Source organism: Pomacea canaliculata, linkage group LG10 (assembly GCF_003073045.1).
Source record: "Pomacea canaliculata isolate SZHN2017 linkage group LG10, ASM307304v1, whole genome shotgun sequence".
Classification (NCBI taxonomy): Eukaryota; Metazoa; Mollusca; class Gastropoda; order Architaenioglossa; family Ampullariidae; genus Pomacea; species Pomacea canaliculata.
The window spans coordinates 6,275,017-6,301,962 of NC_037599.1; the positions used below are offsets into that span (position 1 = coordinate 6,275,017).

At 39.9% G+C, this 26,946-nt stretch overlaps 3 protein-coding genes across 7 annotated transcripts in view; 2 read left to right on the forward strand and 1 right to left on the reverse strand.

The window, feature by feature from the left end:
- The first annotated feature begins 344 nt into the window (after nucleotides 1-344).
- Nucleotides 345-10,895, forward strand: LOC112573832. 4 transcript variants are annotated; one of them, XM_025254470.1, is made up of 8 exons: nucleotides 345-1,531; nucleotides 3,032-3,123; nucleotides 3,547-3,672; nucleotides 3,830-4,015; nucleotides 4,483-4,539; nucleotides 5,884-5,995; nucleotides 6,328-6,438; nucleotides 6,980-7,540. In XM_025254470.1, exons 2-7 carry the CDS (start codon nucleotides 3,051-3,053, stop codon nucleotides 6,419-6,421), a joined length of 648 nt encoding a protein of 215 aa, XP_025110255.1. In that variant the 5' UTR covers nucleotides 345-1,531; nucleotides 3,032-3,050; the 3' UTR covers nucleotides 6,422-6,438; nucleotides 6,980-7,540. The 4 variants fall into 4 exon arrangements, with proteins under 4 accessions (XP_025110255.1, XP_025110253.1, XP_025110256.1 ...); XM_025254468.1 differs by lacking the exons at nucleotides 6,328-6,438; nucleotides 6,980-7,540 and adding an exon at nucleotides 8,826-10,895; XM_025254469.1 differs by lacking the exons at nucleotides 6,328-6,438; nucleotides 6,980-7,540 and adding an exon at nucleotides 8,826-10,895 and having other exon boundaries at nucleotides 1,493-1,531; nucleotides 3,045-3,123.
- LOC112573835 lies at nucleotides 9,021-13,504 on the reverse strand. The gene is made up of 3 exons (XM_025254473.1): nucleotides 13,393-13,504; nucleotides 12,448-12,650; nucleotides 9,021-11,177 (listed from the first exon to the last, which is right to left on the reverse strand). The coding sequence occupies exons 2-3, from the start codon at nucleotides 12,640-12,642 to the stop codon at nucleotides 10,899-10,901; spliced, it is 474 nt and encodes a 157-aa protein (XP_025110258.1). The 5' UTR covers nucleotides 12,643-12,650; nucleotides 13,393-13,504; the 3' UTR covers nucleotides 9,021-10,898.
- A 581-nt stretch (nucleotides 13,505-14,085) lies between these two features.
- Nucleotides 14,086-26,946, forward strand: part of LOC112573822 (dual specificity testis-specific protein kinase 2-like) — a 37,502-nt gene continuing 24,641 nt past the window's right edge. For both annotated transcript variants that reach the window (XR_003101280.1, XM_025254453.1), the window contains exons 1-2: nucleotides 14,086-14,863; nucleotides 16,405-16,526. Coding sequence is in view for 1 of the 2 variants with exons in the window: in XM_025254453.1 (XP_025110238.1) it covers nucleotides 14,600-14,863; nucleotides 16,405-16,526 (386 nt within the window). In the remaining variant the exon portion in view is untranslated. The remainder of the gene's footprint in view (nucleotides 14,864-16,404; nucleotides 16,527-26,946) is intronic.

The following is a 26,946-nucleotide window of genomic DNA, read 5'->3' on the forward strand; positions in this document are numbered from 1 at the left end:
AAGGAATTGCTTCCCTCGCACTGAGGCCAACAGGGTGTCATCTATAATTATATATAAAAAAATAATCTTGGGTGCTAATTAAGTCACCCGCTCCAAGCCAGTCGTCTTGCTCACGTGGCGACCGCACGGATTAAAAAAGGGAAGGGGGTGCAGGGTCTGATGCCCGCAACCGCGCGTAGTCCACTTCCGCTCGACGGGCGTACAGGACCGCCGTGTTTTTAAATTTTTTTTGGCGTTTACAGCGCTTTTTTTGGTAAAGAAATCGCTTAGTTACGATAGCTTGTGCATTTCTGAACACAGTTATTTCCCTTGTAAAGGGAGGGTACTCTGCCCCTTGAAAAAAAATGGCGAGACGATGTACGATAAATATGCGGCTAGTTCCTCGGATTTTCAAAAATCTGGCATCATTTGTGAATTTCTATGGACAAGAACAATGTGTGTGCATTTCTTTTTGGTTTTCAAAGATCAAAATGTGTTCCTACAAGTCATCTTCTTGTTGGACTTCGTGTACGGTGACAACTTGTGTAACCACGTGTAGAAAAAAAATTCTACTTCATCTACCCGATTCTGTATGGATTACAATAATAAAAGTGAGCTCTCAAGCAAGTTTCGGGTAGGATTGTTAAAATTTTACACATTTTGATCTATCATTATCAATTTGAATTATTCTTCTAGCTCTTTTAGTTATTTTTTTATAAATTTTTGAAAATCCTTAAAATTCGTGTGTACCGGTGTGTAAAACTGCCTCTAGCTCTTCCGTCCGCAGTGAGCACTGTGAGCGGTACATGCTGCCCTATACGCAACACCATGTTTCCTCAAAAATAAGTCCTGATTTTTATATATTTTTTTTCCAAAGGAGGTATTAAGGCTAATTTTCATCAGATGTCTAATTTTTAAGGCACAAAAGTCTACATTTATCTTTATACGACTATGTCATTTTCTTATGTAACATCGTCATAACTCTCCAAACCCTGAATTCCGTCTGAATTCTTGTGACTCGATCTTTGCACCTCAGCATATACCTCGAAAGGCGCCAGTATGGCATTTATAAATAATTACCATTTATTTTAAGGATCATAAATAATATTTTATTTGTCTATTAATATTACTGCTTAAAATTCGATATGTCCATCATGAGTTTCAATGGACGGACGAAATGTATTCTAGTGCTTTTTTTGGTGTTAAGTTTTATTTGGAGGAAGCACGGTATTGCCGACGGTGAATGTTTTCAGCAGAAATTCTAAGATTTGAGAAAACCAATCTTGTAACTCGTTTATGATTTAAGTGACATGCTTTTCTTTCTATTACACTGCTAGAGATCGTGCTTATTTTCTTGTTTGTCCTCATAATCCTTTCTGTACGTGGGTTGTGTCCTTTCTAAAAGTCTCTGACACCACCGTCCAATCGTCTCCACCAATGATAATTATTAGGATCGCGTGACTGAAGAACACGTGATGAGTCCGCACTACAGCGGCTCTAACTGGTGCAGACACGCTGGAAGAGACAGGTCGGGAAGACAGCTTCAGCGGAGGTAGGTCTATGAATTAGTATCAACCATCAAGCTAATGAAAAGAAGTTCTTATTAGACTTAGCATATTTGTGGAAATTATTATTTTAAATGAATGACAGAACTTTTAGTGAAAGAAACACTTGATGATAGTTGTATACTTCGAGTCAGGAAGCTTAGACCAACCGGGCGCACGCGTACTTGCTTGAGAGGTACTACGCCACGGGCGCAAAGATGGCCGCCATGTTGTAAAGTTTAGACGTGTAGATGATATCTTTTTTATTCTGTAGATGATACTTTTTTCCTCTTTTAGTTCCCAAATGAATGCCATTAAAAGTATATTGTTTGGCGCTGCAATAGATTGCTTCTATTAATTCGTCGTCGTTGTCAAATATGCCAATAAACAAAATTATATTCTCTACTTCGCTGTCAGCCGCCATTTTAACAGGCGCCCACGGTGGGCGAAGGGTATCACAGGCTCTCTAGGGCGTGAGTGAGCGCCCGCGGGCATCCGCGGTGAGCGCCCGCGTTACGGTACGCAGGGCTGTTTTTTTACAGATGCCAATGCTCTGCTATTACTTGGATTTTAATGTTCAAAAACACTTTGTGTTTTGTATTCCATAACTTGTTCGAAGGTATACTTTTGCTATTTACCCTTATAGATATTTATTATGCAAGATATATGATGGGATGCTTTGTTACTCAAGTACATATGAATGGATGAGTCGAGTCAACACTGCTACATCCGGGAACGCTTTTTCGACTACATTTATTTATTTTATAAATGTATTTTAAGCACAGTTTTTACATTGGAAATATGCCCTCGCTTTCCGAGACAGAGGTTTGTTAAGATCGTAATTATTGTATGACTTTTATTTTTAGACAAGAGTAAGGCTTTTACTAATAGATGCCTGGAGCTATTAGTGGCTTATACATTATTTCGAATAACGCTTAGTCCTATTCTTGTAGACTAAAAGAATTTCTCGTATCATTGTCCAAATGTTTAAGATTCAGACAGCAATGTTTTTTCTTTTTTTAAAAAATGTTTTCACACGTTTCGAGTAAGTCGAAGTACAAATATTTGCAAAAAGGGATGGGCACAGTAGAATGATTCATTAGTTGAATTTATATTTAGAGCTGGGCTTACATCAGTGGTAGTAGATGCAGGAAGTAGTTTGTCATATCAATTTATTAGACAAGTCGAGTCTAGCAGAAGCAAGAAGTCGTCTGCTGTTTGAACACTAAATGTAATACATGATGTATATACATCATCACAATATCTTTTTCTGATCAAATAATTTATTTGTTCGATTTGTTAACACCATACTTACTGATCACCTTTTGTCCACTGTTTAAATTAAATCTTGTTAAGAGATATATTATCTTGCACTCTTTGGTATTTTTGTGAAATCTTTGCCAATGTTGTATTGATGATTTATTTTGTTTTTCTGGTTTGTTTTTTTTTTAAATTTAACAGCAGTGTAAAAACATTCAAAATCGTTATTTTATTCATGTTGACTACAGTATTTTTCAAAAGTGAAAAATGAGCAGACTGGCGATGGTACTGACTGCTGTAATCGCTGGTCAACTTGTTTGGTATCCCGTTTATGCGAAAGGTAATCACTTTGAAATGTTCATTTTTTTAAAATTATAATTCCGCTGAATGTGTGTAAAATCATTCGTGCATGACTACTTAGTAAATAGCATTCACAAAATTGTGGAGAGTGACAGATAAAGTTTACACACATTGTTCAACTGAGGATTTTTCAACGGCCAAAATGTACAAGATTTTCACACGAGGTAATCTGACGAAACTAAACATAGACCAATAAACCAGTGTTCCTCTTTTTCATTAAATAAATGCTTAGGCCTCTTCAATTAGGACTGTCCTTTATCCCTTAGGATTTCACTAATTATAAACTGTATATTGTGTCTGTCTTCAAAAACTTTTTTATCTAAATCATTTCATATAAATCATTTTTTCTCATTCTAATTTTATAAAACATGAGTGTGTGCATGGCTCAAACCGATTGTTTCAGATGACAAGTGTCATATTGAATATGAAACCACGTGTGTCAGAAAAGTAAGCTACTCCTTTCATGAAAAGGTCGTCGAAGAGAGGAGAGAATTTAAGATCGAGTACATAGGTCCTGGTCAAAAGACAGGTAAATTAGCTTCTTTTGATTCTTTTAGAAGTGAAATGTGTCTTATGGCATAGCACAGTTTAATTTCTAGACTTTTTCAAGATTATTCTTGTTTGTTTGGACTATATACACGGTTTATACACAAGGCGCCCTCAGTGAGGTGATTCCGTTGTTTCAGAAGTCATCGCATTGTGTGAGTGGCGCAACGGGCAATTTTCTTGTGACCCAGGCAAAGGTTACACGTGTGACGAGCAGCCGAGCAACAACTTTTCTGTCCTCATAGACACTGCACAAAAATGTCTGACTGATGGAGAGATTCTATTTGATGTAGCCTACGAACAAATCATCCGATGTAATCTGTCAAGTAAGATATATTCACAATGTTGAGAAAAAAACAAATGCTAATGTTCATCAACATCTCATCGGTCGAGGGGTTGACGTGTTCCTAGCGGAGACGCTCTGGTTCACCTCAGACCAACTCTGTTTCTCTCTCACACACACACATACACACTTGGTCTATACTTAACCACACAGGTTGTTGATAAAAACGAAACTAGCTGACAATAAATAAGAACATCGTGAAAAGATCCTGATGGCGTATATTCACATCAGCAAATAGCAACACAATACATAATCGCACGAAAATCAAACTACAGTTTTTTAAAAATGTTTTGTATGTGACCTTCAATATATTATATTTTTCAACAGAATTTTCATGGAAGTTACTTAAATAAAACTTTTAGAAGACAATGTTCTTCAATAATAAACACTTCAAACATAACAAAGTAAAGTGCATCCTTTTGGAATTTCATGTAGGTTTGACTTTTACAGATGGCATTGGCAGTGGCGACCCAAAACTTGAAGGTTACAAAAGACCAGAGAGCACGAGTGAGTGTATTTTGTGCATTAAAAGTATGATTTGCAATAAGCGTCTAATGCAGCGGTTCTCAACCTTTTACTTGTGACGCCCCCCTCTGACGAACACCGGTACGTCCGCGACCCCCCCTTAGCCAGCTAGGTCGGTGAAAAGACGAGAGGAGGGAGATTGGAGGCTTAATTGTTAAGAGGGGGATTGTGTTTTGAGTTCTGGAAGTGAGAAGTCACTGCATTGCCGAGACAGTGTACTTGAATAGGGAGAAGAGATTTGGAGTTTGATCGCCCTCACCTCTCGGTTACACACAATCTAAGTTAATTTCACTAATACCGGTATAAGAAACTTTTAAAAAAGGACCACCTTCGCGACCCCCTTGTAGGCACAAGTTGAGAACAGGTTGAGAACCGCTGGTCTAATGTGTCATAAGTAGCTCCTGTTATGTGAGCTTGCCCCCTGATGATGTAGGAAGATGAGAAGGAAGACAAGGTACAGGAGGATATCATTCTGTCAGTGGCTGTCAGTGAGTTGACGTGTTCCTAGCGGAGACGCTCTGGTTCACCTCAGCCCGACACTCACGTGGACACACACACACGCTTGCAAATGACTAAGAAAAAAATAAGAAAAGGATGAAAAGACTTTTGCATACTATCAGCGAATGATCCTCTGTAACTTCTTTTGCAGATAAATAAAATTGTTATAATCATTGAGGAAGAGGCCACAATACAGAACAGGAAGTGGCTATGGTTTGACTAAAATTTCTTCAAAACAAAAAAAGTTTTCACTCAATTATAGTATTCCAGACACTTAAATGTTTGAGCATTTTACGTCTCATAAATTACCTCCCTTTTACTAGGGGTTAAAATTGTCAAGCCAGCCTCTCTTTAGTTCTCTGTTTGAATCATTATTTTCTTTTAGATTTGCTTTATGGTAGAAATGTGTATAAAGCTGATTTAAAGTGCAGCCTAGCATGTTGGCAGAATGGGTGTAAATGAGCGGCAGCTTGTACCTACCCTCACCCAACAACTCACACGTACACATACATAAATAATTCACTTTCTTTTGCTAATTTAACAAGGTGTAGCTTGTAAAATACTTTGTGTTTCTGTTATAAAGATGTTTTTATGAAAATCATGTAATGCAATTTAACTAATTCTAGACGCTAAGCATGGTAATGGTTTTATCTGCTTAAAATAGTAATGAGTAATATAAGGGCCACTTATCACATTAGTGGGTAATGGTTGATAGTTTATCACTTAGAATTAATGCCCCTCTGTCCCTCTCTGTCTCTCAGACAGCTGTTCTTATAATGCAACATTTAGTAAATAATTTAAATATGCTTTAATTTTTATTATATTTAGACAATCTTCATAGTGGACAAGAGAGGAATGGTGTGACTGTTGGTGTCAGCTCTGCCTTTGGCATCGTCTTCCTCCTTGTACTTGTCATTCTTGTAATTTTCCTTTGCAGACGGTGAGTTTCTATTAACTTTCTCAAAATCTGTACTGTTAGTTATAACAAACTCATGCTATATTTATTTGGTCAACACAACTATCACCCATGAAAACATAGCACGTGACACAACAGCACACGCACACCATAGATGGAATAGGGTAGGGAGAGACAAGCCACAGTGGGATGAGTCTGTACGTGCAACAGACAATTATGTGCATTACATACACAGAGCGTTTACACACGTGTGTGTGTGTGTGTGTGTGTGTGTAAAATAGAGAGAGTGCGTAAACTATTTTTTTGCCTTACCCTAGTTCAACTATTATATTTTAATTTGTTTTAACCTTATGCAGATACCAAGGAAATACGAGGAATAACCCTGACATTGAAAGAGGTCTTTGTGTCAAAGTAAAACAATGGTTTCTAAAACTAGGGAGTGGCAAATAAATCTTCGGGGAATGAAGGTAGTGAACATAATCAGTATAGTTCCCATGTATCCCTATCAATATGTCGAATTTAAAAATTTTTGTGCTCATTGTATTACAGCTTTGATACATTCCAAATACCATTGCTAAAGAGTATTTCTGTTTAACTTAAAACCACTTTTTAATATCTCATGTACTTTCATTTGTTGAAATCTCCTATTTTCAAGATTATTTGTCAAAGAAACCGAAAATTCAGAGATTTGGATTTTCAACATAAAGCAATGTGAAAGAGGGAAGAGCAGAAGCATTTATTTACTCATGTAATACGTAATTGCAAATTTTCTCATAAACTCATATTAATTTATCATGAATCCATATACATGTAGGATTGTATATTTATGTTTAGCATTAATATTTATATGTATATAACGATAATAGCAAAATGCAGGTGTGGAGAAATGGTGATAGTGTTAATATAGCTGTTGTGTGAGTATTGGTGAAGTTTACCTCCCCTGCTGCTTGATATGTAAATTTATTATGCTTAAGCTTATTAACAAATCATTTGTAATTTCCATTACAGATTCTGTGGATGCTTTGGAAATTTACTCCAGTTCTGGAAGAGCAAGTATTTCACTGCGAACAACGAACAGCAATTTCACGTGAAAGGAAATACAAGTGCTTTTACTTGACGGAGAATAACAATGTTCTGAAGTAACAGGAAAGATATTTCCCAAGAATTTGCACAATTTTTAAAGCAAAGAGGACGATTGCGACATTGAGCAGGCCTCTGAGAAAATTACTCAATACTGTCGTCTGTTCTAGCTGGTTATCCATCTTTGTGATGTTGAGTTTACTGTGTTTGAAATGGTTAAGAAACGTAAATATTTTACTAGCATCTGCCATGAGTTATAAACTACTAGTTCATTTTCTTTGGGAACTGATTGACAATACATGTACCAAGAGGACCGAGAGTGTTACGGTGAACAAGGAACAAGTAGTTTATTCAAGGGGCCATTGCCATTTTCCCAAGGGGCCGCATGAGATATTGGGATGGTTTTAGAGGGCCGGACTAATATAGTTAACTCAGTTTTACCCAATACTGTATACAGTATATAGCAGTGATGCCCAACCTTTTTCGGCCTGCGGGCCATATCCATTTCGGACAGCCGTGTCGCGGGCCATATCAATTTCGAACAGCCGTGTCGCGGGCCACTTCACCGCAAAAATACAAAAAAGAAAAAAATTAGAGCAGATACCAATTTTTATTAGAAACAAGTTGTACATACCATTAATTATATAGTAATTAGTGGGATATTTGAAGTTGTTTTCCCAAAACCAACTTCTGAATGTCCGGCCTCATCGTAGAGACACCAACTCGGAGCACTGAATCGAAATGTTCGTCCATCGAAAAAAAGATTGGGAGACGCCCCTACATGGGGATAAATACTTCTTCTTCCCTTTTTTCGTTTTTTTTTTTTTTTTTTTCCTTTTTTTTTATTACTTATTTTTTATTTTTTTTATTACTTTTATTACTTATTTCCTGCACTGTGGGCAGAAGTTTCGCGGGCCGGATGGCACCGCGTCGCGGGCCGTAGGTTGGGCATCCTTGGTATATAGTATATATACTGGCGGGCGGGCGGATGCAGCCCGCGGGCCGGCCTTTGCCCAGGTCTGCTCTAGAGTCTAGAAGAAGAAAATCTTCGTCATTCTGCCCAAGTGTGAGCTAATAAATCTTCCTTTGTTATTGTTATGTTGATATCTTATTTTTTATTGAAAGAATGTGTTTATTTTGTTTGAACTCTCGTTTTACTTAAGACACCAGCTGGACACTTCAGTGGCCGTAGTAATAAAGTAAGGTGAAATTCTACCCTTGATTAAAAATGGGTGGAAAATAGGGCCAGCATCTTGTTTCCGAATTTGCAAAGGTATATTTCCAAACCCCACAAACATTATTTATACTACTTTACTTACTATTACCCTCGCTTCATAAGTAGGCCCCCTACAGGAAGAGTTAAATGCAAGAGACAGGTGAAGCGAATTTAACAGGAAAAAATTAAGGAAATGAGTCTGCGGTGATTAAAACACATACAATGACTCATTCTCTTTTACCCCATTCCACGAAGCACAGCACACGATAAATAGTTTCAGGAAGGAGATGTGCAGAGGAAGATTTAACTAGTCAAATCTGAAAAGCTCGATCTGAGGTTCCACATCCTGTGTTGTGCAATTAGCTTTCGTGACATTCGCTGCAAATACTTCTTGACAAATTCGATCTTCTCTAAACTGGTTCTCTGCACATTCCGTAATGCATGATATGAGATGTTACATAATGGAGAAATAATTCTAGAGTTGTGTGCAAGTTAACTCTAAATTAGTGCACGTGATATTCCCATGTGGTCTTTGATTATTGTCCACTCTACTTCCAGAATCTCTCAATTCAAGTCAACTACTGGAAAACCTTCTCTGCCCACACAAGGTGGATTATACTCCACAAGAATCCATCCGGTATTTCCTGTGTTACTTGTATGGTGTCACAGACACTCACATGCGTTCAACACTCACGCAGTCGCCCGGACATTAGCGAGTTCTTTTTCGCTACAAACAAAACAACTAAATCTGCCTTTTTGCTGGTCTTGTTTAAATTTAATTATAAAAAAGTTGTGTTAAGCAAATTAATAAAAATACACGATAAATACAGAAAACAGCATCTCAATATACATCCAACAGTTATGCCTTAGTATTATCACCAGCCATAGCGTATGCACAGACAAAATGGGTATTTAGTATCTTATGTTCACTGCCCCAATGCCATCTTTTGAAAAAAGTAATGATCTAAAAGTAGTCTTACATTCTGTGCTTCTAATTTCGATCTTTAAAATTAGGACAATCCCACTGAAATGGGCCACATAGCCTGAGCTGCTGAAAAGGCCACAGGGCAAAGTAATTGGCAAGCTGTGTTGGTCATGAAGACATTGCCAGGTCTGGTGTCCACCATGAACTAATATCCCTGGACTGCTGGCCAACGATTTTTTCCAGTTAACTGCTAAAACGAGGAATTAGACGAAATAGCTTCCGGTTTATTTACATTTTTTGTTAAAAAGGCAGATAGCTTTTTCAAGCTTGGATTCGCCAATATTGACTAAAAAGCAATCTTCGCATAATCATGCCGTAAGCTGAATTTTACAACTGTTTGTTCAGAGTCTGTTCAACAAGACACTAAGCTTCAGAGATTTCACTCTGTGAAAAGAAGTGACTTTATATCTTCACTCAGAAATAAAAACCAGCTATTCAATACTTGCTAAACCCCCAAGGGCACTGATTGCTAGAAAGCTAAAGCACACAAATTCGACCAAACTACGAAAAAAACAAAATCAATATCAAACTCAACTCAAAATAAAATGTTCAAGGTGCATTTTCAAATAAATAAACAGCTACCACCATACATAAATTTTTCAATCACCATTTTGAGACAGATGCAGCTTGGGAAAGACCTAATTAACTGTTTTAATGTGATAAAATAAAAACATCAAAATCAAATCTCAGTATCATAAATTGTGTTCAATCAAAAGGTGATTGACATAAAGCTACTCAATAATAACAAGATATTTATGGACATGTTGACACTTTTAAATATTAATTGTTTTATGCTATACATGTACATATTTAAAAATCACTGATGTATCAGATTTGCATAGTCTTCAGTCATGATATTAAAACAACAATAAACGAATGCATGGTTTCAATCCTTTTAATCTGTCCAAGAATGTGTTTAAATGTGTTTTGCGGAAGACAGCAGTATCTTAGAGGTCTGTACTCAGAAGAGTACTTACATTCTTTTGGCATTCCTTAGGTGTATGGTAAAAGTTTTAGTATTTTTTTTTCCTTTTATGTTTATAACTTAAAGGCTTATCTAGGGGAGAGAAGCAATGTTTGAAGTCTTGCTTCTTATGAATGGAACTGATTTGTTTACATTCATTTGGGGAACATGAATCTCTTAATGAATAAAACCCATCTGAAACAAATTTTGAAACTAATTTTGCACTCTTTTGCCTTTCCACTTTCTTTTCCCTCTTCCCCTCCCCACTGGCTCAACCTGAAATTGGGAGCCAATGGCCTTAAAAGGCTAGGGATATTCACCATGACCATACAGTCTGGCTAGACTTTATATATATATAAAACAGAGAACCACTGGTGCCAGAACTGTAAACAAAAATATAGGATAGGTTCAGATGACACAGAAGCTGCGACATCTTTTAAAAGTAACAAAAATTAGAATTGCACGTAAAAAAATTTGATGATTATATATTTTTATCATTTTTACATGTTAATTCAAGATAGTGATATACGAAAAGTCATGTCAAACATTTTTGGTGAGAACAAAAGATTCAACCAAAATTTACATATCGTTTCAACATTGCATTATGTCATTTTGGGAAAACCAGCTTTTAAAATTCCTGCTAGTGAAAAATATTATTGCCTTTTATACTTGGGAGAGACACCTAGTGAATATCAGCAATTCGTGCAAGAACATCTAGGACCTGACTATCAATGTGTATGAAAGGAGCACTGCATCGATTTGCCCCATACTTCTCCAAAGCTAGTCGGGTGTCATGCTCCAATTTGATGATGCTGTAAACAAGGTCTAAGACGTTCATGTGAGTGATATAATGGGCTCGAAAGTTAACATAAATCTGCTCTGCTAATTTTCGGCGATAAAAGTCACCACGGTCCCCATTGCAGCCAATATCATCATGGTTGCCCAGAAGATAATCAACAACCTGCAAGGTAATTTCATATACAGATATCAATAAAAGAGACTTGTTTTTCCAAATTATTGTGTATCCTGTTTTACCCCCTCCACAGAAATGTTGCAAAAGTTTTTTGCTACCTTTTTTATGCAATCATCATCTTTCATTATTATTTCTTTCTTCTTCTTCTTCTCTGTAATGATGATGAGGGTGGTGATGATGACAATAATAATGAAAACAACAATGAAAAGTTAAAAAAACAAAATGTTTCCTCTGAGCAGTTCAAGAAAGAAAATTCATCTCCAGCATAAAAATGCAGCAATTACGAGCCTTTCAATGAGCGTAATATCTAATACAGCAGTAAAAGTTGATCCCAAATGTACAATTCATGTGTGAAGCTTGGTCTAGCACAGGGGTGGGCAAATAGCGGCCCGCGGGCCGCATGCGGCCCTCCAAGTGGTTCTCTGCGGCCCGCAGAAGCCCTTTGGCAGCACAAAAAAAATAGTACCGAAAACCGAGTTCCAAAGAAGATTTGTGGATTCTAAGGGGATGGAATCAAAATTCAACATATTATCATGTCCTTTTTCTGTTCATGTTGATGATGCACCTGATGAATTACAACTTGAACTGATACACCTTCAATCAGATCATGCATCGAAGGAAAGGTTTTATTCCCTGTCACTGCCCAGCTATTTTCAATATTTGGTTCGAGTTACATCTGTGAAAAAAGTTTTTCCTGCATGAATATAAACAAGTCAAAGAACAGGTCATTGCTTTCAGATGCAAACTTGCAGTCAGTTATGAGAGTATCTACCAGTAATTTTGAGCCAAATTTTAAAAGAATTGTTCAGCAAAATTGCATTCAAAATCATTTTTCTAATTAAATTGTGTGTGCTTAATTCTTCATTCTGGTTTTAAATTTATTCCTACAGTGTTACATATTTCATGTGCTCATTATTAAATAAATGCGTTTGTTTACAATTTGGCGATGTTACGTCGTTTTTGTATTCAACTACAAGGTGCGGCCCTCGGACTAGTCATGACCCAGCAATGCGGCCCTCGCAACAAAAAAGTTTGCCCACCCCTGGTCTAGCAAATGAAAAGGGATTAGGATAAGATACACACAATGAAATGTTGAACTTTTCTTTATAAAATAAGTTATAACTTATATTTAAATATATTTTTAGATATTGAAAAGACTTAATAAAATAAATAGAACTAAATTTTAAGATATCATTAAGATTAAGGAGGATTCTTTTGGTAACGAAATTTAATACCAAGGCATTCTTTGATCCCTTACCTGTGCCATGTTGCTCAGACGATGGTGACGAGTCAAAAGCTGTGTGTTGTTCATCATAAGAATAATTCGCTCTGAAGCAACAAGGGCAATGCGGTATAGGATTGACAAGGGTGCAGCAGGATCAATTGGCGATTCATAATATTGTGGTGATGGTGCAGAAGTTGCCCGCAGCAGATTGTAGCCAATTTGAGACATTTTTAAACCTGTATTCCATAAAAAGTATGTAATTAGTTATGTAAAAGAATGCGGATGACTGTGACAGTGGGTTTTTTTTCCTTTCATTTTACTATTGAGCTCTGCAAACTTGCATAAAGCATATTTCATATTTTAAAAAAGCAAGTGAAGCAATGAATCAATTACACAGCATCAAATTACACAGAAACTGTAATTTTTGTTCTTAGTTTTCGGAGAAATAAATAATGACAGTTGCATGGTTGTGATACGAATATAAGATAGATTTCACGGGGAAAATCTCATAATTATTATATCTGCCTCATCTTGTAGAAACATGAAGTTTTCATAACACTAAAATATAGTATAATATTTCACCAGTCATATCGAACAAAGAAGCATGCTTTTAAGAGCTCAATTTACTTACGAAATGTAAATGGTTAAGTAGGATATGCCGCGGTAAAGACCAATGGGGAAAAAATGACGACTTCCTAATTTATGGTGTTGGTTTATTCACAATATGCACGATTGTTATAACAAAAATAAGACTAAAAACTTGTAATTTTATTTATGAAAAATGTTTTCTACAGCTTTTTTTCTGCTCATGGATTAATTGGTCTTTTATAAGTGGGGGTGTTTTGTTGTTGTTGTTTCTTACATTTTTTTAAAGCGATGATCTACAATATATCAACTTTTTAATTTACAAAATTCTGAATTACGAAACAAAGGAGAAGAATCTCATACATATAAACTAAGACAATAACAAACCCTAACCTTGCAGCTTCTTCTTGTTGTCTAATTCCAGAGCTGCCAACCCAAACGATCAACCCTGTTACCGTCGCTATGGATGGCTACCGGAAGTCTAGTAACAACAAACCATCATGGGACACAACTTTCAGAATTAGTTAAAATAGTTTAGATAAAAGTATTTTCCCTTTAATACATTGCATGTGGTTTTGTAGTTGATTAAAAAAAAAAGTAAGTGATAGGCAATATTTCAAGAGTTAATCTATACATTTAAAAAAATATAAAGTGGTAAGTAAATAATTAGATCCACATTAAAATTTCTTCCCTTTTTATTGTTTCATGTACTTATTTGCATCCTTTTCAACATTTTTTCAGTAATGCGAAATCTTTGCTCTAAGCACTATCTCTGTTCATGAAGCCAAAATACTATGACATGTTCCAAGTAATTTCGTGCATAAAAGTGTCATTTGACATCTGAATAATTTATATAAGGGATAAAGTGAATCAAGAAACTTGAAAAAGTACTGCAAGCGTGGACTCCATCAAAAACGATCTTTCGTTCAATGATTTATTGCTACATTTTTCATGAATATATTCTAGTATTTAGAAACTTCGGGGAGTTTTTTTTTTTCTCTGTATGTGTGGGCGGGTGTCAATTTTATTTTCTCACTCTTCACCATAAACAGACAGGCACGGATAACAATTCTGTGCACGGAGGCGAAGGAGTCGTGACCCAGTTTGAGAATATCCCATCATGCACTCCACCAAAACATTCGTCTTCCGTGTGTGCAGCCTGAGAAGCAAGAGACGAATAGCGATTCGTCGGTTTACCGGCTTTGGGCGGGTAAGAGAGTTTGTTTACTCCCCATGTATCGCCCACACAGTCAACCCCCGTGAAAGGATATAACCGCTCTTCGGGAAATTTCATGGAGTCTGTGCACGGGGAAGGAAATTGCTATCCATTCCATTCACTATTGTGGGGACCAGCTATGATTTCTGTGGCAGGTTGAACTTATGCAGTCCCAATCAACAACATGCCATTGAGCTTGTACACATTCTTTTTCCATCACAAACTGGTTGATGCTCGGATAGGATTGACTGAACCTCTTTTCGTACCGAAGTCAGTTTCTTGCTTGTTTGAAGTTTGGTTACATGGATGCACTAACGTGTTTGGCGTCAGTCGTGATGTTCAAAGCTGCGATTGTTCGCCAGATGTAAATATTATCGACCAACAATGACAGCTGAAATGGATAAAACTTCGTCTTCAACAAAGCGGTCAACGCTTCGACGCAGTCGTACGATAACATGTAATGTGTATCCAGCTACACGACCTGTCCAGGATCGTCCAGTGGACAGGACAAGAGAACCTTCACCAAACGACGAGACTTCCCCCAAGTCATCGTGTCAAGCACTCCGACACGCAGTTTCGGCTTTAACGAGACTGGACGATTTCATATGCGAGAAAATTGGTGCCGGCTTTTTTTCAGAGGTGTTTAAGGTAAGAGCATGTTTCAGTGAAATTTAAGCGTCGCAATCAGAATTTGCTACAAATTCTAAGCGCCGACCATCATGACTATTGCAGGTTTCAAAACTGTAGACTGGCATCAATACTATGCTGAGCATATCAGCCCTCATAATAAAGAACAAATAGGTGTGCAGGTAGGATTTATAGGTGAAATGAGAACCATGTTGAGGCTTGCTTGAAGAAACATTAAGAGTATGCTATGAAAAACACTCCTCTGTCTCCTTAATTCTAAGACAGTATGCTGTTTGTACAAACATGTCACACTCTTGCAACTTAAAATTTAAAAAAGACAACCAAATGATAACCCTATATGTGTCTTAAAAATTGAACAAGCACAAAAAGTAATAGAATTAAGGGGAAACAACACTAAAACATGGTGCTGCAGTTCAGGACTGTCCCTTTCACATTGTATTACAGTCATAGAAATTGTTATGTCTACTTTTTCTTATTCAGACATATTTATTTAAAAGAACTGGATGAGAATGATATGGAAATTCTAGTGTCTTTATTATGTTGATTCCCTCCACCACCCTTTTACTCTATTCTTCTGAAATACTATTTCGGTATAAAGACAAACAGTTATTTTTGTGGCAGCCTGTCATTACCAGCATACCAGGTATGTAAACAAAGCACATTTATACACAGGACATGTCCATACTGGTAAATGGTAAGTGTAAAAATGATGTTTTGAACTTATGTTCATTGTTTTGTCATTGGACAAACCACTTTTAATGAAAACAGACTAGACTGTTAGAGAAAGGGAAGAGTATTTGCAACGAATTTGCACTGCAAAGATTCTCATTGAACTAGTAGATAACCCTGCTTGAAATTCAAGTATAATCAAATGACTGTAGCATTCACAGATAAAAGACAAATCATGTCCATTAATCACAACTGAGTAGTTCATTTATCAATAGTAGTTTCCCAAACTTTTGAAAACTTGTTATATGGGTGATGTGGTGCAATGTTAGAGTGCTGTTTTCTTGTTTTTACAAAAAGTAGAGATAGCAGTGTCAAAACCTAGTTACAGGCTGTTAGTACTTCATGCCTTACTTTTGAAGAGTGGTTGGCATAGCACATGCTCATAAATAGATAATGAGCAGATAAAATTCGGGTAATTCATTCCAAGTTGAAGGGGCTTGGTCGGAGAAAGACCTCTGTTCATATGTCTTTATCTTAATATAAGTGGTTTTACTGTTTTAACTTCCATGTGTATTTGTGATTAGGTGAACTTTGATTTTGGAGTAGGATGCTCTACTGTTCTAGCATTATGCTATAATAAAATGTTTAAGTTAATATTAATTGTTACATACATACATGTTAATGCCTAGTTTCAGCTTTTTGATATACCATGCACTTTTATTTAGGAAATGTTTTTCACTAATCTTTATAGTTAGACTGAAATACTAAAATTTTTCTATTATATCTAATTCAAAATGAAGTTTTTAGGATAATAGTTTGGACTTGGTCAGAAACTGAACATAGAAAATAGATATTTTAAATTGGTTGTGCAGGTGACACACCGTACCACAGGACAGGTGATGGCCTTAAAAATGAACACGATGACCAGCAACCGTCATAACATGCTACGGGAGGTTCAGCTCCTGAACCGTCTCTCACATCCCAACATTCTCAGGTCAGCAAGCCATTGAAATTGCAGGCTCACATCAACTTAATCCAACACTATCATTGTTTCCTTCTTTATCTGTCTTGTTTCTTTTCTTTGTCCTGCCTTTTAGATGACGGAGGCCTTTGACCAGACCCCCTAGGAGATCTTTACCTTGACTGAATTTTGTTTCCTTAACATGACAACATACTTTCTGCTTACTACATTCCATTACTGGATGCATGGCTTACATCCTTGTTTCTTGTTTCTTCTTTTCTTCTTGATGTTTTTTTAGTAGTAGTTTCCTTTTTTCTCTTAGCCCTACCTTTTGCTCTTTGTTGATAGTTATGCACAAAACAAATGACTAAATAGCTGAGTCTTTACCTGCAACATTTGCATTTGAAAGCTTCAAGATTTTTTTCTCAGTTTATACATGGCAGTTTAGTGCATTGAACAGTCATGAAACCAGTTCCAACAACGAAGTTTTGTGGCAGAAAAGGTAGTTTTGAGCTAGCTTGTACTGAGCTTCAAAGGAGGCAGGTTTCTTCATGTTGGTCTGTTCTTGCGTTTATTTACATTTTTATCGGTTTTTGCACTTTGGCGGGAGGTTGAGTGGGGGGGGGGTAGTCAACAATAGGTAGAGTCATTTATGAGCAGAGAGGGAGCTTGATGTCATTGAAGTGGGAGCAGACTGGCTTCAACCTTTTTGAACTGCCACTGCAACAATAGGCAGTGATACCTGCACTGGACTGCCAAACACCCAGAACTGCAGCCTTGCAATAGTTTCACCACCCAGAACTTTTAACTGCAGTATGCTGTAGTTAGATCACAAAGTACCAACAGCTGCAGTGGTGTCATAGTTGCTCCACCAAGAAACAGCAATAACAATGGTGTAATAGTGTCATCACCATGCAGCCTCTACTGCCATAGTTGCCCCTCTGAGCACCTCCAACCTGAGCACCAAGCATCTGGTGCTGCAAAATTCAGAGCACCTGAAATTACAGAAATTACATAGCTGCACCATCAAGCACCTGTAAATGCATGGATTTCATAGTTGCCATAGTTGCACCACCAACCTCCTGCAACGGCATTGATGCCAAAGTGGCTCGCTGGCTGACTGGTGCCCTGTGAAAACCGGGCTTTTTTTTATTAATAGGGGCCTGTGACATCAAGAACAGACGCAGATGTTTTTGACACCTATTGTTTGGCAAAACAAGCAAGCGCACTGCAACTGCACCTCCCTCTCCCCTTTTCCACACTCTCTGCGTAGCATCCTTTTTCCGTTTGGTAAGCAGAAAGGGAAGGTGGGCATTATCATGTTCGACGATCGATGGCAGTGAGAGGGCGGGCTGCTAAAGAGGGGGCGGGAATGTAATGTATCTCTCGACATGCCGACAGTTACCTACCGCGGCGTCGCGCCTGATCGAAAATATCTTTTTCGCGAAAGTTTGTGTGCTTTTGTGCCCCAGACTGTGTAGTATCGAGGATGGCTGATGTTCTGGATCTTCAACGATGGCGGCGCATATCTCGTGTCGGCGTTGGCGCTTTTTGGCGTTAGCATCCATCTATCGACAAGGGCAGCCTCGCCTGCTGGCCTTCCTCCAGATACGGGTTTGGCAGGCAGCCCCTGGCATGGTCGTCGGTACATTAGCGGGTATCGATTAGCCTTCTCATACACGCACCCACGGTTTGCTTGATGTGTGTGTTTGTTTTCAGTCCCCACCACCACCACCATACACACACCCCTCAGTCCTACCCAACTCTGCCACCATACCTTCATCAAATTGGACTCATAGAAGGTGCTCAAACCTTTACTGCACAGATTGACTTATTCACACAAATACACTCATCAACATAATCACACGCGCACAATTGCAAACAAACGGATACAAGCGCGCAGATTGGGAGTTGCTGGAAAAGTGGAGGAGAGTGGACCTTTGTCAAGAGGGAAGCCAGACAGTAACGCTCTGTCACAAGAGGTATTGGACCGCCGCCATACCAGACCAGTGAATCCACTTGGACATGTTTGTTACAGTGGACGATCTTCGGTAAACAACCTCACAACATGGCAGCCGCTGGTGACCGTGAGGCTAATGCGGTCACCGAAATTTGCTGCTAGTCCCCAACACACACACAAACTCTGTTATGATGAATATTGAGGCGCTCATTTGTGGTGATAAAGTTTAAGAGCAAAGGACTTGTTCTCAACAACCATTACAGAAGACTCAGTGCTCTGCTCTCCAAGTCGCCGAGTCTTCCTCTCATTAAAAGGGAGAAGGGGTAGCTTGTACGCCCTCCCACCCGACTCGCATGTGTAACAGAGGGGCCATTTACCCGGAAAAGTAAACCCATTAAGGAACGGAAGACCACACAGGTGGAGACATCAGTAGGCATGCTTGGTCTGAAATTTAGCTCTCAGTATTCGGTAGAGACAGAGTCGACCGCCGGGATGCCGTTGATACAATTTCGGTGACAGTAGAGACAGCTTCGTAGCATGCCAGGTAGGAAGGAGAGAATAGAGTGACCACAGCAGCAACATCAGTTCTTGTCCCATAAACGAAGTAGGTAAACAATGATATACGAAATAATTGGAACAAAGATATGCAGAGAAACAGGTATAGATATACATAGTTGTATCAGTAAAAGTACAATCTGGGGTAAATATACAGCTAAATACTTGTATCAGTAAAGGTGAAAATAAGCTGTTTACACACCACAGTAGCCAACATCTTTACATTTTGTTTTTGTGCTGTAATTCGGTTCTGATTCTTGATTTGATAGGGTTATCTCTTTTCACTTTCTTCCTTTTCTTCATGCGAACAGTTAGATATCTAATATATATTTATGCAACACATCGTCCCTTCAAGATCTCCTGTCTCCTTCTTTGCTTTGAACTTAGTTCGTTTTGGAACTAAATCTTTTGTGTAAACCACACTGAGCTCATCTTACAGGGTAGGGAAGTGTGTTATTAATTTATTTTGTAGAAGACCACTTACACTAACACGTCTTGTCCAGTGGCGGTTGAAACCGTCAAAGACCAAACGGAAAGTCAAAAATCATATTGCGCTATCAAGTCCCATAGTATTAATTAACGCCTTAAGCACAGTAAAAAAAAAAAAAAAATGGTTTCGAGAACTTGATCATAAACAACGCGACAGCTTACCTGTATAGATGTGTAGATGCCACAACGGCCTGCGGGTGACGTCATCTTGGTGAACAAGCCAATCGCCTGCGCTGTATGCTATAGTATAGGTAAGCTAGCATACCTGTCAAATGAGGCTCAGAAAATGTCAGTTGTCGAAAAAGCAGGTGTTGGGAACATTGTTGTGCTGTTGCTGAATACAGACGACTTCATCTTGTATTTAGTCCTAACTTGTGCGCCACATATACTGCCTTACACTCAGCCATTCACTGTCGCCACAGTACAACACGGGAAATACTGCAGAAGAATATGAACGGGTTTTTTTTTTTTTTTTAAAAAAAAGAAAAATTCGAAACTTTCTTATCCAAGTGGTTGCCACATGCTGGACAGGGAAGGCTGACCCGCTTTACTTCCCTTTCTGACGGGTCAGTCGACACTTCAATGAACTTGCTGACCTAATCTCTTTCGCGGTAGTTGTGTGTACCCCTGGCAAGTCGGGTGCACTTCGCTCCTTCTGTGCGTATTTTCTCAGTCTCCGTTTCTCCTCTCTGTGTGTGTACACCCAAATGCTTGTGTGATCCTAACCCAATTTTTAGCAACACGCCTTTCGCATATGCTAATTTCGTAGACTGTATTTGGTTTGTAAATTTGAATAATAATAATGAGGATTTATATAGCGCTTTTCCAATGATTTGCTCAGAGCGCTCTACACAATATACAGACTGAATTATCAAGTACCTGTAATCGCATACATTAGACATACACACTTCTACAACATTCTCACATACACAAAGTCAATTACAGACAAGTTATGCACGCTCAGGGTCAGGACAGGGTCACAGTGAAGTCGTCGTTCTGAAAAGATGCATCTAAAGTTTAGACTTAAGGTGGTAAGAGAATCAGGTGTCGAAGACTGATGGGTAATCCGTTGCAAGTTGATGGGGCTTGATAGGAAAAAGACCTTTGTCTATACATCTTTGTCGGAGCTAGTGGGACTCTTAGAAGCTTGGTGTCCAAAGATGAGCGAAGAGGTCGTGAGGGTGTACAGGTGGAAGTGAGTTCTGAAAGGTACCGAGGAACAGTGCGAGAAACGGCAGAGTAAGTCTAAGTGGAAAGTTTGTAGGGTATACAGTCCACGACTGGCAGCCAGTGGAGAGAGCGAATGATAGATAATATTAATTCAACCTAGCTGTTTTGTGCCGAAGCATCATTATTATTTTTCTATGATCCATTATAAAATGGCGCAGAAACATGAAAATTATGCGATGGAGTCTTATACCCCTCGCCTAGCAAACAACAACCAGAGCGGTTGGCATAACACTAGACTGACGTGGCGAATATCTTCCTCGCTCCAGCAGCATTGTGCGCCTGGGGTTGATGACAGGTGCAGAACGCGTTCATAGACGGCTGCCCGCATTTCGCTGTAGTTCAGAGAGCAGATGTAGTGAGCCAGTAGCCACCAAACATCTGTGAACATCGCGGAGCATTCGGCATGATCTTTATTAAGCCGAAAACGGGGTGGTTGAGGGAGGAATATGAGCAGCCTGGCTTTGGCCGGAGACAGGAGGATCGATGTGGCTGTGTGGTTTGCTTGTGGATGTGCTGGTAGCCGCCGCCCACGCTGTCCTGTGTCAGCTCGCGTCAGAGTCACGTGATCGAACTGAACGTGGGTACAGAGGCTAACGGATATGTTGAGGTGCCAGTCATTTGTCTGTGAACTCCCCCTTTCCCCAGAGCCAGAGGCTACCACCAAACGCGTTGTAGTAGCATAATTAGGAATAAATAAGGTCGTAGCTTTTAGATTTTCATCTCTCGGATTTACGGTCTTGAGCTACAGGCAAGAGTGAGAGTGTATGCTGTACAGACGATAAAGGTTCCTGGATGTGTAGCCACTAGGCCAGGGGTGGGCAATTAATTTTCCCAAGGGGCCGGATGAGAAACTGGGATGGTTCTAGAGGGCCGGACTAATATAGTTAACTCAGTTTTACCCAATACTGTATATATAGTATATTTACTGGTGGGCGGCCAGCGGGCGGGCCGGTCAGAGACAGGAGGCGGGCCGGATCCGGCCCGCGGGCCGGCGTTTGCCCAGGTCTGCACTAGGCTGTAGGTACATAAGTTGCGAGAGAAGTCGGCGATCGTTTGAAATCGATGCTAATAAGTAACAACAAACACACTTGTGTTCACACTCACTTTCTCCGCCGCTCGCTCATACTCGCTTACTCAACACACTTAAACACGTTCTGTCTATCACTCACTTCCTCGGTCAACGAGAGTATTCATTTCCGTTTGAATGAAGAGTACTTATGACCGGCCAGCAGATAAATCTAGAACCAACTGATTGTGAGCTATTGACAACGCGGAAGCAGTAAATTATTGATTAACAGATATATTTCTCCCTGCTGTTCGATAATTTGGGTTATTTTTCAACATTGCTTAGAAACCATTCCGTGTATGGTAATGATGCAAGACATTATAATAATACTTACAGATGTCTAAATGTTCGCATTTATTATTTCTAGGCATTGCATATAAATCGTACAGATATCCGTCTCTTTACATGTATTATTTCAGGAGGGATAACTGAGACTCGTGCTGTAATTTAAACACCAGGAAGAGTTGGGTTTTGTTTTTTCTTATGTTGCTCTTGTATATAACATTATGACTCACATGCACGATGATTTTTAGTTCACACCACACGCCATAGCTTTTGTGTCCGAAAGAAGTATTTCCGATTTGATTTTGATTATCATGCGTATTGTCAGTGTTTTGTATTTAACATGTACGACTAGGTATAGAGTTGAGATCAGAGACACAATATTAAGTTAGGTGTTATCACATGCGTGTAAACCTGTGTCCATAGCTGTCAGAGCTACGATCCCATCAGTTTTCACCACATCCACCTGTACATAAGTGCGGGCGTGTGTATATAAATGAGAGAGAAGGTGCGTGCATGCTTGTGAAGTATAAGTCCGTGTTAAGACGGGACAGGACTTACAGATGAACGTGTGTGCTGAGTTTGCGGGCATGTATGCGACCATGAGAACCTTCCCACAACTGATTGAACAGTTCAAGTGCCTGATATCTCGCGACACTTGGCATATATTTTGTTTACCGAGTTAGCGGCTGAACGGAAGACAATCACGGCCACGACCTACTTACGCTCACTCCATGGCTTTTGGCGGATGTTTTTGTTAGAATTGAGGGCAGGTCCTCATATTTCACGGGGCAGACGTTGTAATGAGAAGCTCAGCGTGTGTTGAGAGACTGGCGAGGACTGGCGTTGGAGGGTCAACGGTCACGTCGTGGCGCTAGTCCACGTGACATGACCCTGACGGTGGGTCACAGACCAGAGGCAGATTCACGTCTTTTGCTGAGTAAAATCGAAGCTTCATCATCCTTTCTTGAAATTGAATCGGTAGGAGTTGTTTGAGATGGCTGGCAGGTAGATGGACAGAAGAATTGAGTGTGCTGGTCGGCCGGAGGTGTGCACAAACGCAATAACAGCGCTGTGGAGTGTGCATCGCATTTTTTAAGTTTTATTGCTGCTTTAATCCCTTGTTTACTGGACTTTTTCTGTGTCCCTCCCGCGCCAGCAATTTGTTTTTCTTGTTGGAACTTTCTAAAGTTTTCTTTCGTCTCGCCATACGGAGATCTTATTGTAAATTTTGCTAAATTTTGCCGTGGCTCAGAGCTTCTTTAGCACAGACTTAAACACATCCTTCTCCCTTCCATCTCTTACTGTATCATTGTAAACAATGTTTGAAAAAATGCAAACAAAAATAGAACGGGTTTATGCATGCTGTTGTTGAAAAGGACTGGGGGTACCCGGATTAGGAAGTATTTTTCTTCTAGACGTTGCGTGGTTTTTACGCATCAAGAATAATAAAAACAACAGCTGTAGGTTTTGCCTACGAGAATTTTGGGCGATTTCACTGCGCACCACGAACTCGTCGAGATATTGAGATAATTGGCGATTAGTCCGAAAACAGTTGTGAACATCAATAACATCTGTATCGAATTTTATCAGGTGTCTGGAAAAAGAGAGCCGCCTTGGACAAATACATCTTTAGGTTTAGTCAAGTTGGGAGCGCCAATCTGTGTATGTGAGAGAGAGATATCATTTACATGTACTTGTATATTTTGGGTCAACAAGGCCTAGGACTAGGTACACATAATGAACAACTGGTGTCGGACTACAGGAAGCATTTGCGGATGTGAGTGGACATAACAGGAAATATTTTTAGTACACTGAGCAGGTCACATGAGCCGCGACGGCCGACACGAGTGAGCATGGAAGGAAGGGAAATCCTAACCTGACCCTTCCACTGTTCCACACACTGAACCATGAATGTATTGGAGTGCAGCGGATATGAGTAGGTTGTGGTATTGTTGTCGTGCTTCCTTTAATTGCCCTCTGGGATAAATAAAGAGTTATCTTACCACCTTCCCCTCCTCTCACCGTCACAACTCCACAGAGACTGCCTTACAGTTACTTTCTTGAGCATTGCACAAGATTTGTATGAGAAAATGGTTAGGTGAACTGAGTTTTGTGTATACTACCAACTTTTCATCCTCAAGGGGTAAATGAAGAAAATTTAATGTCTAATGTCTACAGTCCATCAGGCTCCTACATCAGTTGTGTCTGTTCCCATTCAGCCATTCGGCTGTCAGGGTCAGTCCTTGTTTACGGGCAGAGACATAGGAAATAGGCCGAAATGACAATGAAGTGCAGCGAGTATGGGTCAGTGATTATGGTAAACAGAACAAAATGACCAGAAATAGACTCAGTGTAAAACTATATGATGAAAATGACATAACATGACAACGGAGAAGACTAGAATGCCTTAAAACAAAGGCGACTACAGAAAAGCAGAATAAGATAAGTAGGCGACTAGATGGCACTGAGACTAGATGGGATAAGAAGATTGAGACAAGAAGGCGACTGGGTGAGATGGCTTGTGACAAGAAGGCGACTGGGTGAGATGGGCTGTGACAAGAAGGCGACTGGGTGAGATGGGTTGTGACAAGAAGGCGACTGGGTGAGATGGGCTGTGACAAGAAGGCGACTGGGTGAGATGGGTTGTGACAAGAAGGCGACTGGGTGAGATGGGTTGTGACAAGAAGGCGACTGGGTGAGATGGGCTGTGACAAGAAGGCGACTGGGTGAGATGGGCTGTGACAAGAAGGCGACTGGGTGAGATGGGCTGTGACAAGAAGGCGACTGGGTGAGATGGGTTGTGACAAGAAGGCGATATGTTAAACACATGTCATAATAAGCATACTCTCAGGAAACTAGCGGGCACAGTCAACTGTAGCTGTGCTGGGATGATACAAGAGATTTCGGGCCAGTCATTTCCAGTCTTGATTTAGTACACGGAAGTATTTATAACATTAGTTACGCTTCTTGTAAGATGTCTCACCCGCACAACAATGTGAAAAGAACGCGTAGAGTTGGCCCGACATCGAAAAGCTGATAACCATTTGCATTTTCGCAAGTGCGCAATTACACTCAACTAAATAGGGTTATTTTTTAAGCATCGGGGAAAATAGGTTTTCTGATATACATTACAGATGCGTCCAAAACATTCTCTGCGGGAAACGAAACGATTGGGAGGATGTGGGATCAAGTTTCGCGGAGAGGGGTGTGCATTATTGTACCCACGTCCAACTTGATGCATTCTACTTTCTACATTGTACACTGCTTCAGCCTTCTCGACCCCCTTTCCCTCCATCCATCCCACCAACCCACCTGGATACTACCCTCGCCTCCTACGAGCATTCATCGCATTAACTGCTGACGTGGCTTTACTTTGCGGACAGGAATTCGCATTCGGTTGGCGAACACTCACTCCCTCCAGCTGCTCTTTCTTCAGACAGCTCCCCTACTTCCCTCCTTGTGTTAATTGTGTTTGTGAACCTCGGAACCAATCCGTCGCCCTTTGCCTGCTCGCTTGTCGGCAGAGGCCGCCAGCATGATCTAATTGGCAACGGGGTGCAGGCCGACATGTTGTTGCCCCCCGGCCCATGGTCCTTGCGCGTGCATGCTTGCTAGCGGGTGAAACCTGATGACATCATCTCTGGCAAGTGGAAGCCTGAGACCTTGCGTCAGTGGTGTACCCGTGTGTAAAAATAAATATGTCCTTTTATACTGATTCATTTCTGACACCCGGTTTTTATCGTGTGTCCAGTTTTGGGAGAAATTTCGCATGTGCACTGAATCGTATGTATTTTGTGTGCACACTGTTCTTAAAATCCCGAATAATTGTACACATCATGGCTGAGGAAAATGGGGTAATAGGAACGTGCCTAATAGTCGTGTAATAGCGAAACGAGATATAGTCTAATATTTCTCACTTACATTTCTGTACTTGTCATTTGTACTTCAACATATCTTAATTGCTGGCCTAACCTGACAGCATTGATAACATGTTTGTCTGCGAACGCGCGTGCTTACAATAGTTCTGTGCTGTAGTGGCCTTACATATGTGCTTAGCAGCAGTCGGAACTAATTAAATATTTCTTAAGGAATTCATATAACAGAGAGAGCGAATATCATTCTTTTATCCTTTTGTGCTTTATTTTCATTCGCTTCTCTGCCACATCATGCCGAAGTTATCTTCTCAGATTTCTCTGCCTTAATATACCAGACTTATCATCTCATTGTACTGTTTTAAGCCAGTTCTTTATCCCCTTTCTCGACCCTTTCATCCATCCCAACATTCCTACCTTTCCCTCCCCGTAGGACAGTTCTAACAGCTCAAGTATTTCTCCCCTACAACCACCACCACCTGCGCTTGAGCTCCATCATGTAGACTGTAGACTGATGGTACTCATCTCGTGTTATGTGGCTGTTCTCCATTCCTGCCTGCACTCCAGTCGCGGCCTTTAAAGATGGGCTGCACTTCGCCTTCTGTCCTTCTCGAGGGAGACACGGGCATTTAGCGGGCTGTCCTACCTGGCAGATAGCCAGTGTATTGTGCATGTGGGAGTCAAGGATGAGGCTTTGGTGTGTGCGTGTGAGAGCGGGTGTTTGTGCGTTTGTTTAAGAGAGAGGATGGGGTGCCATCCGCCAAAAGACCTGCACGAGATCTGCATACGTATGGAAAGGGAATACAGGAGAAACATTAGTAACAGGCATAGGTCGGGGTATCCTGTCTCTTGGCTGAACTCCACAGGAGCCAAACCATCAGAGTTACGAAATACGAAGGGGTCGTATTCATGAAGTGAGGGTAAGTCGTTACCCATGGGTAGAATGGGGTAACGTATTGTCTCCGTATTAACGATGCACTGTCCACACCTCGAGGA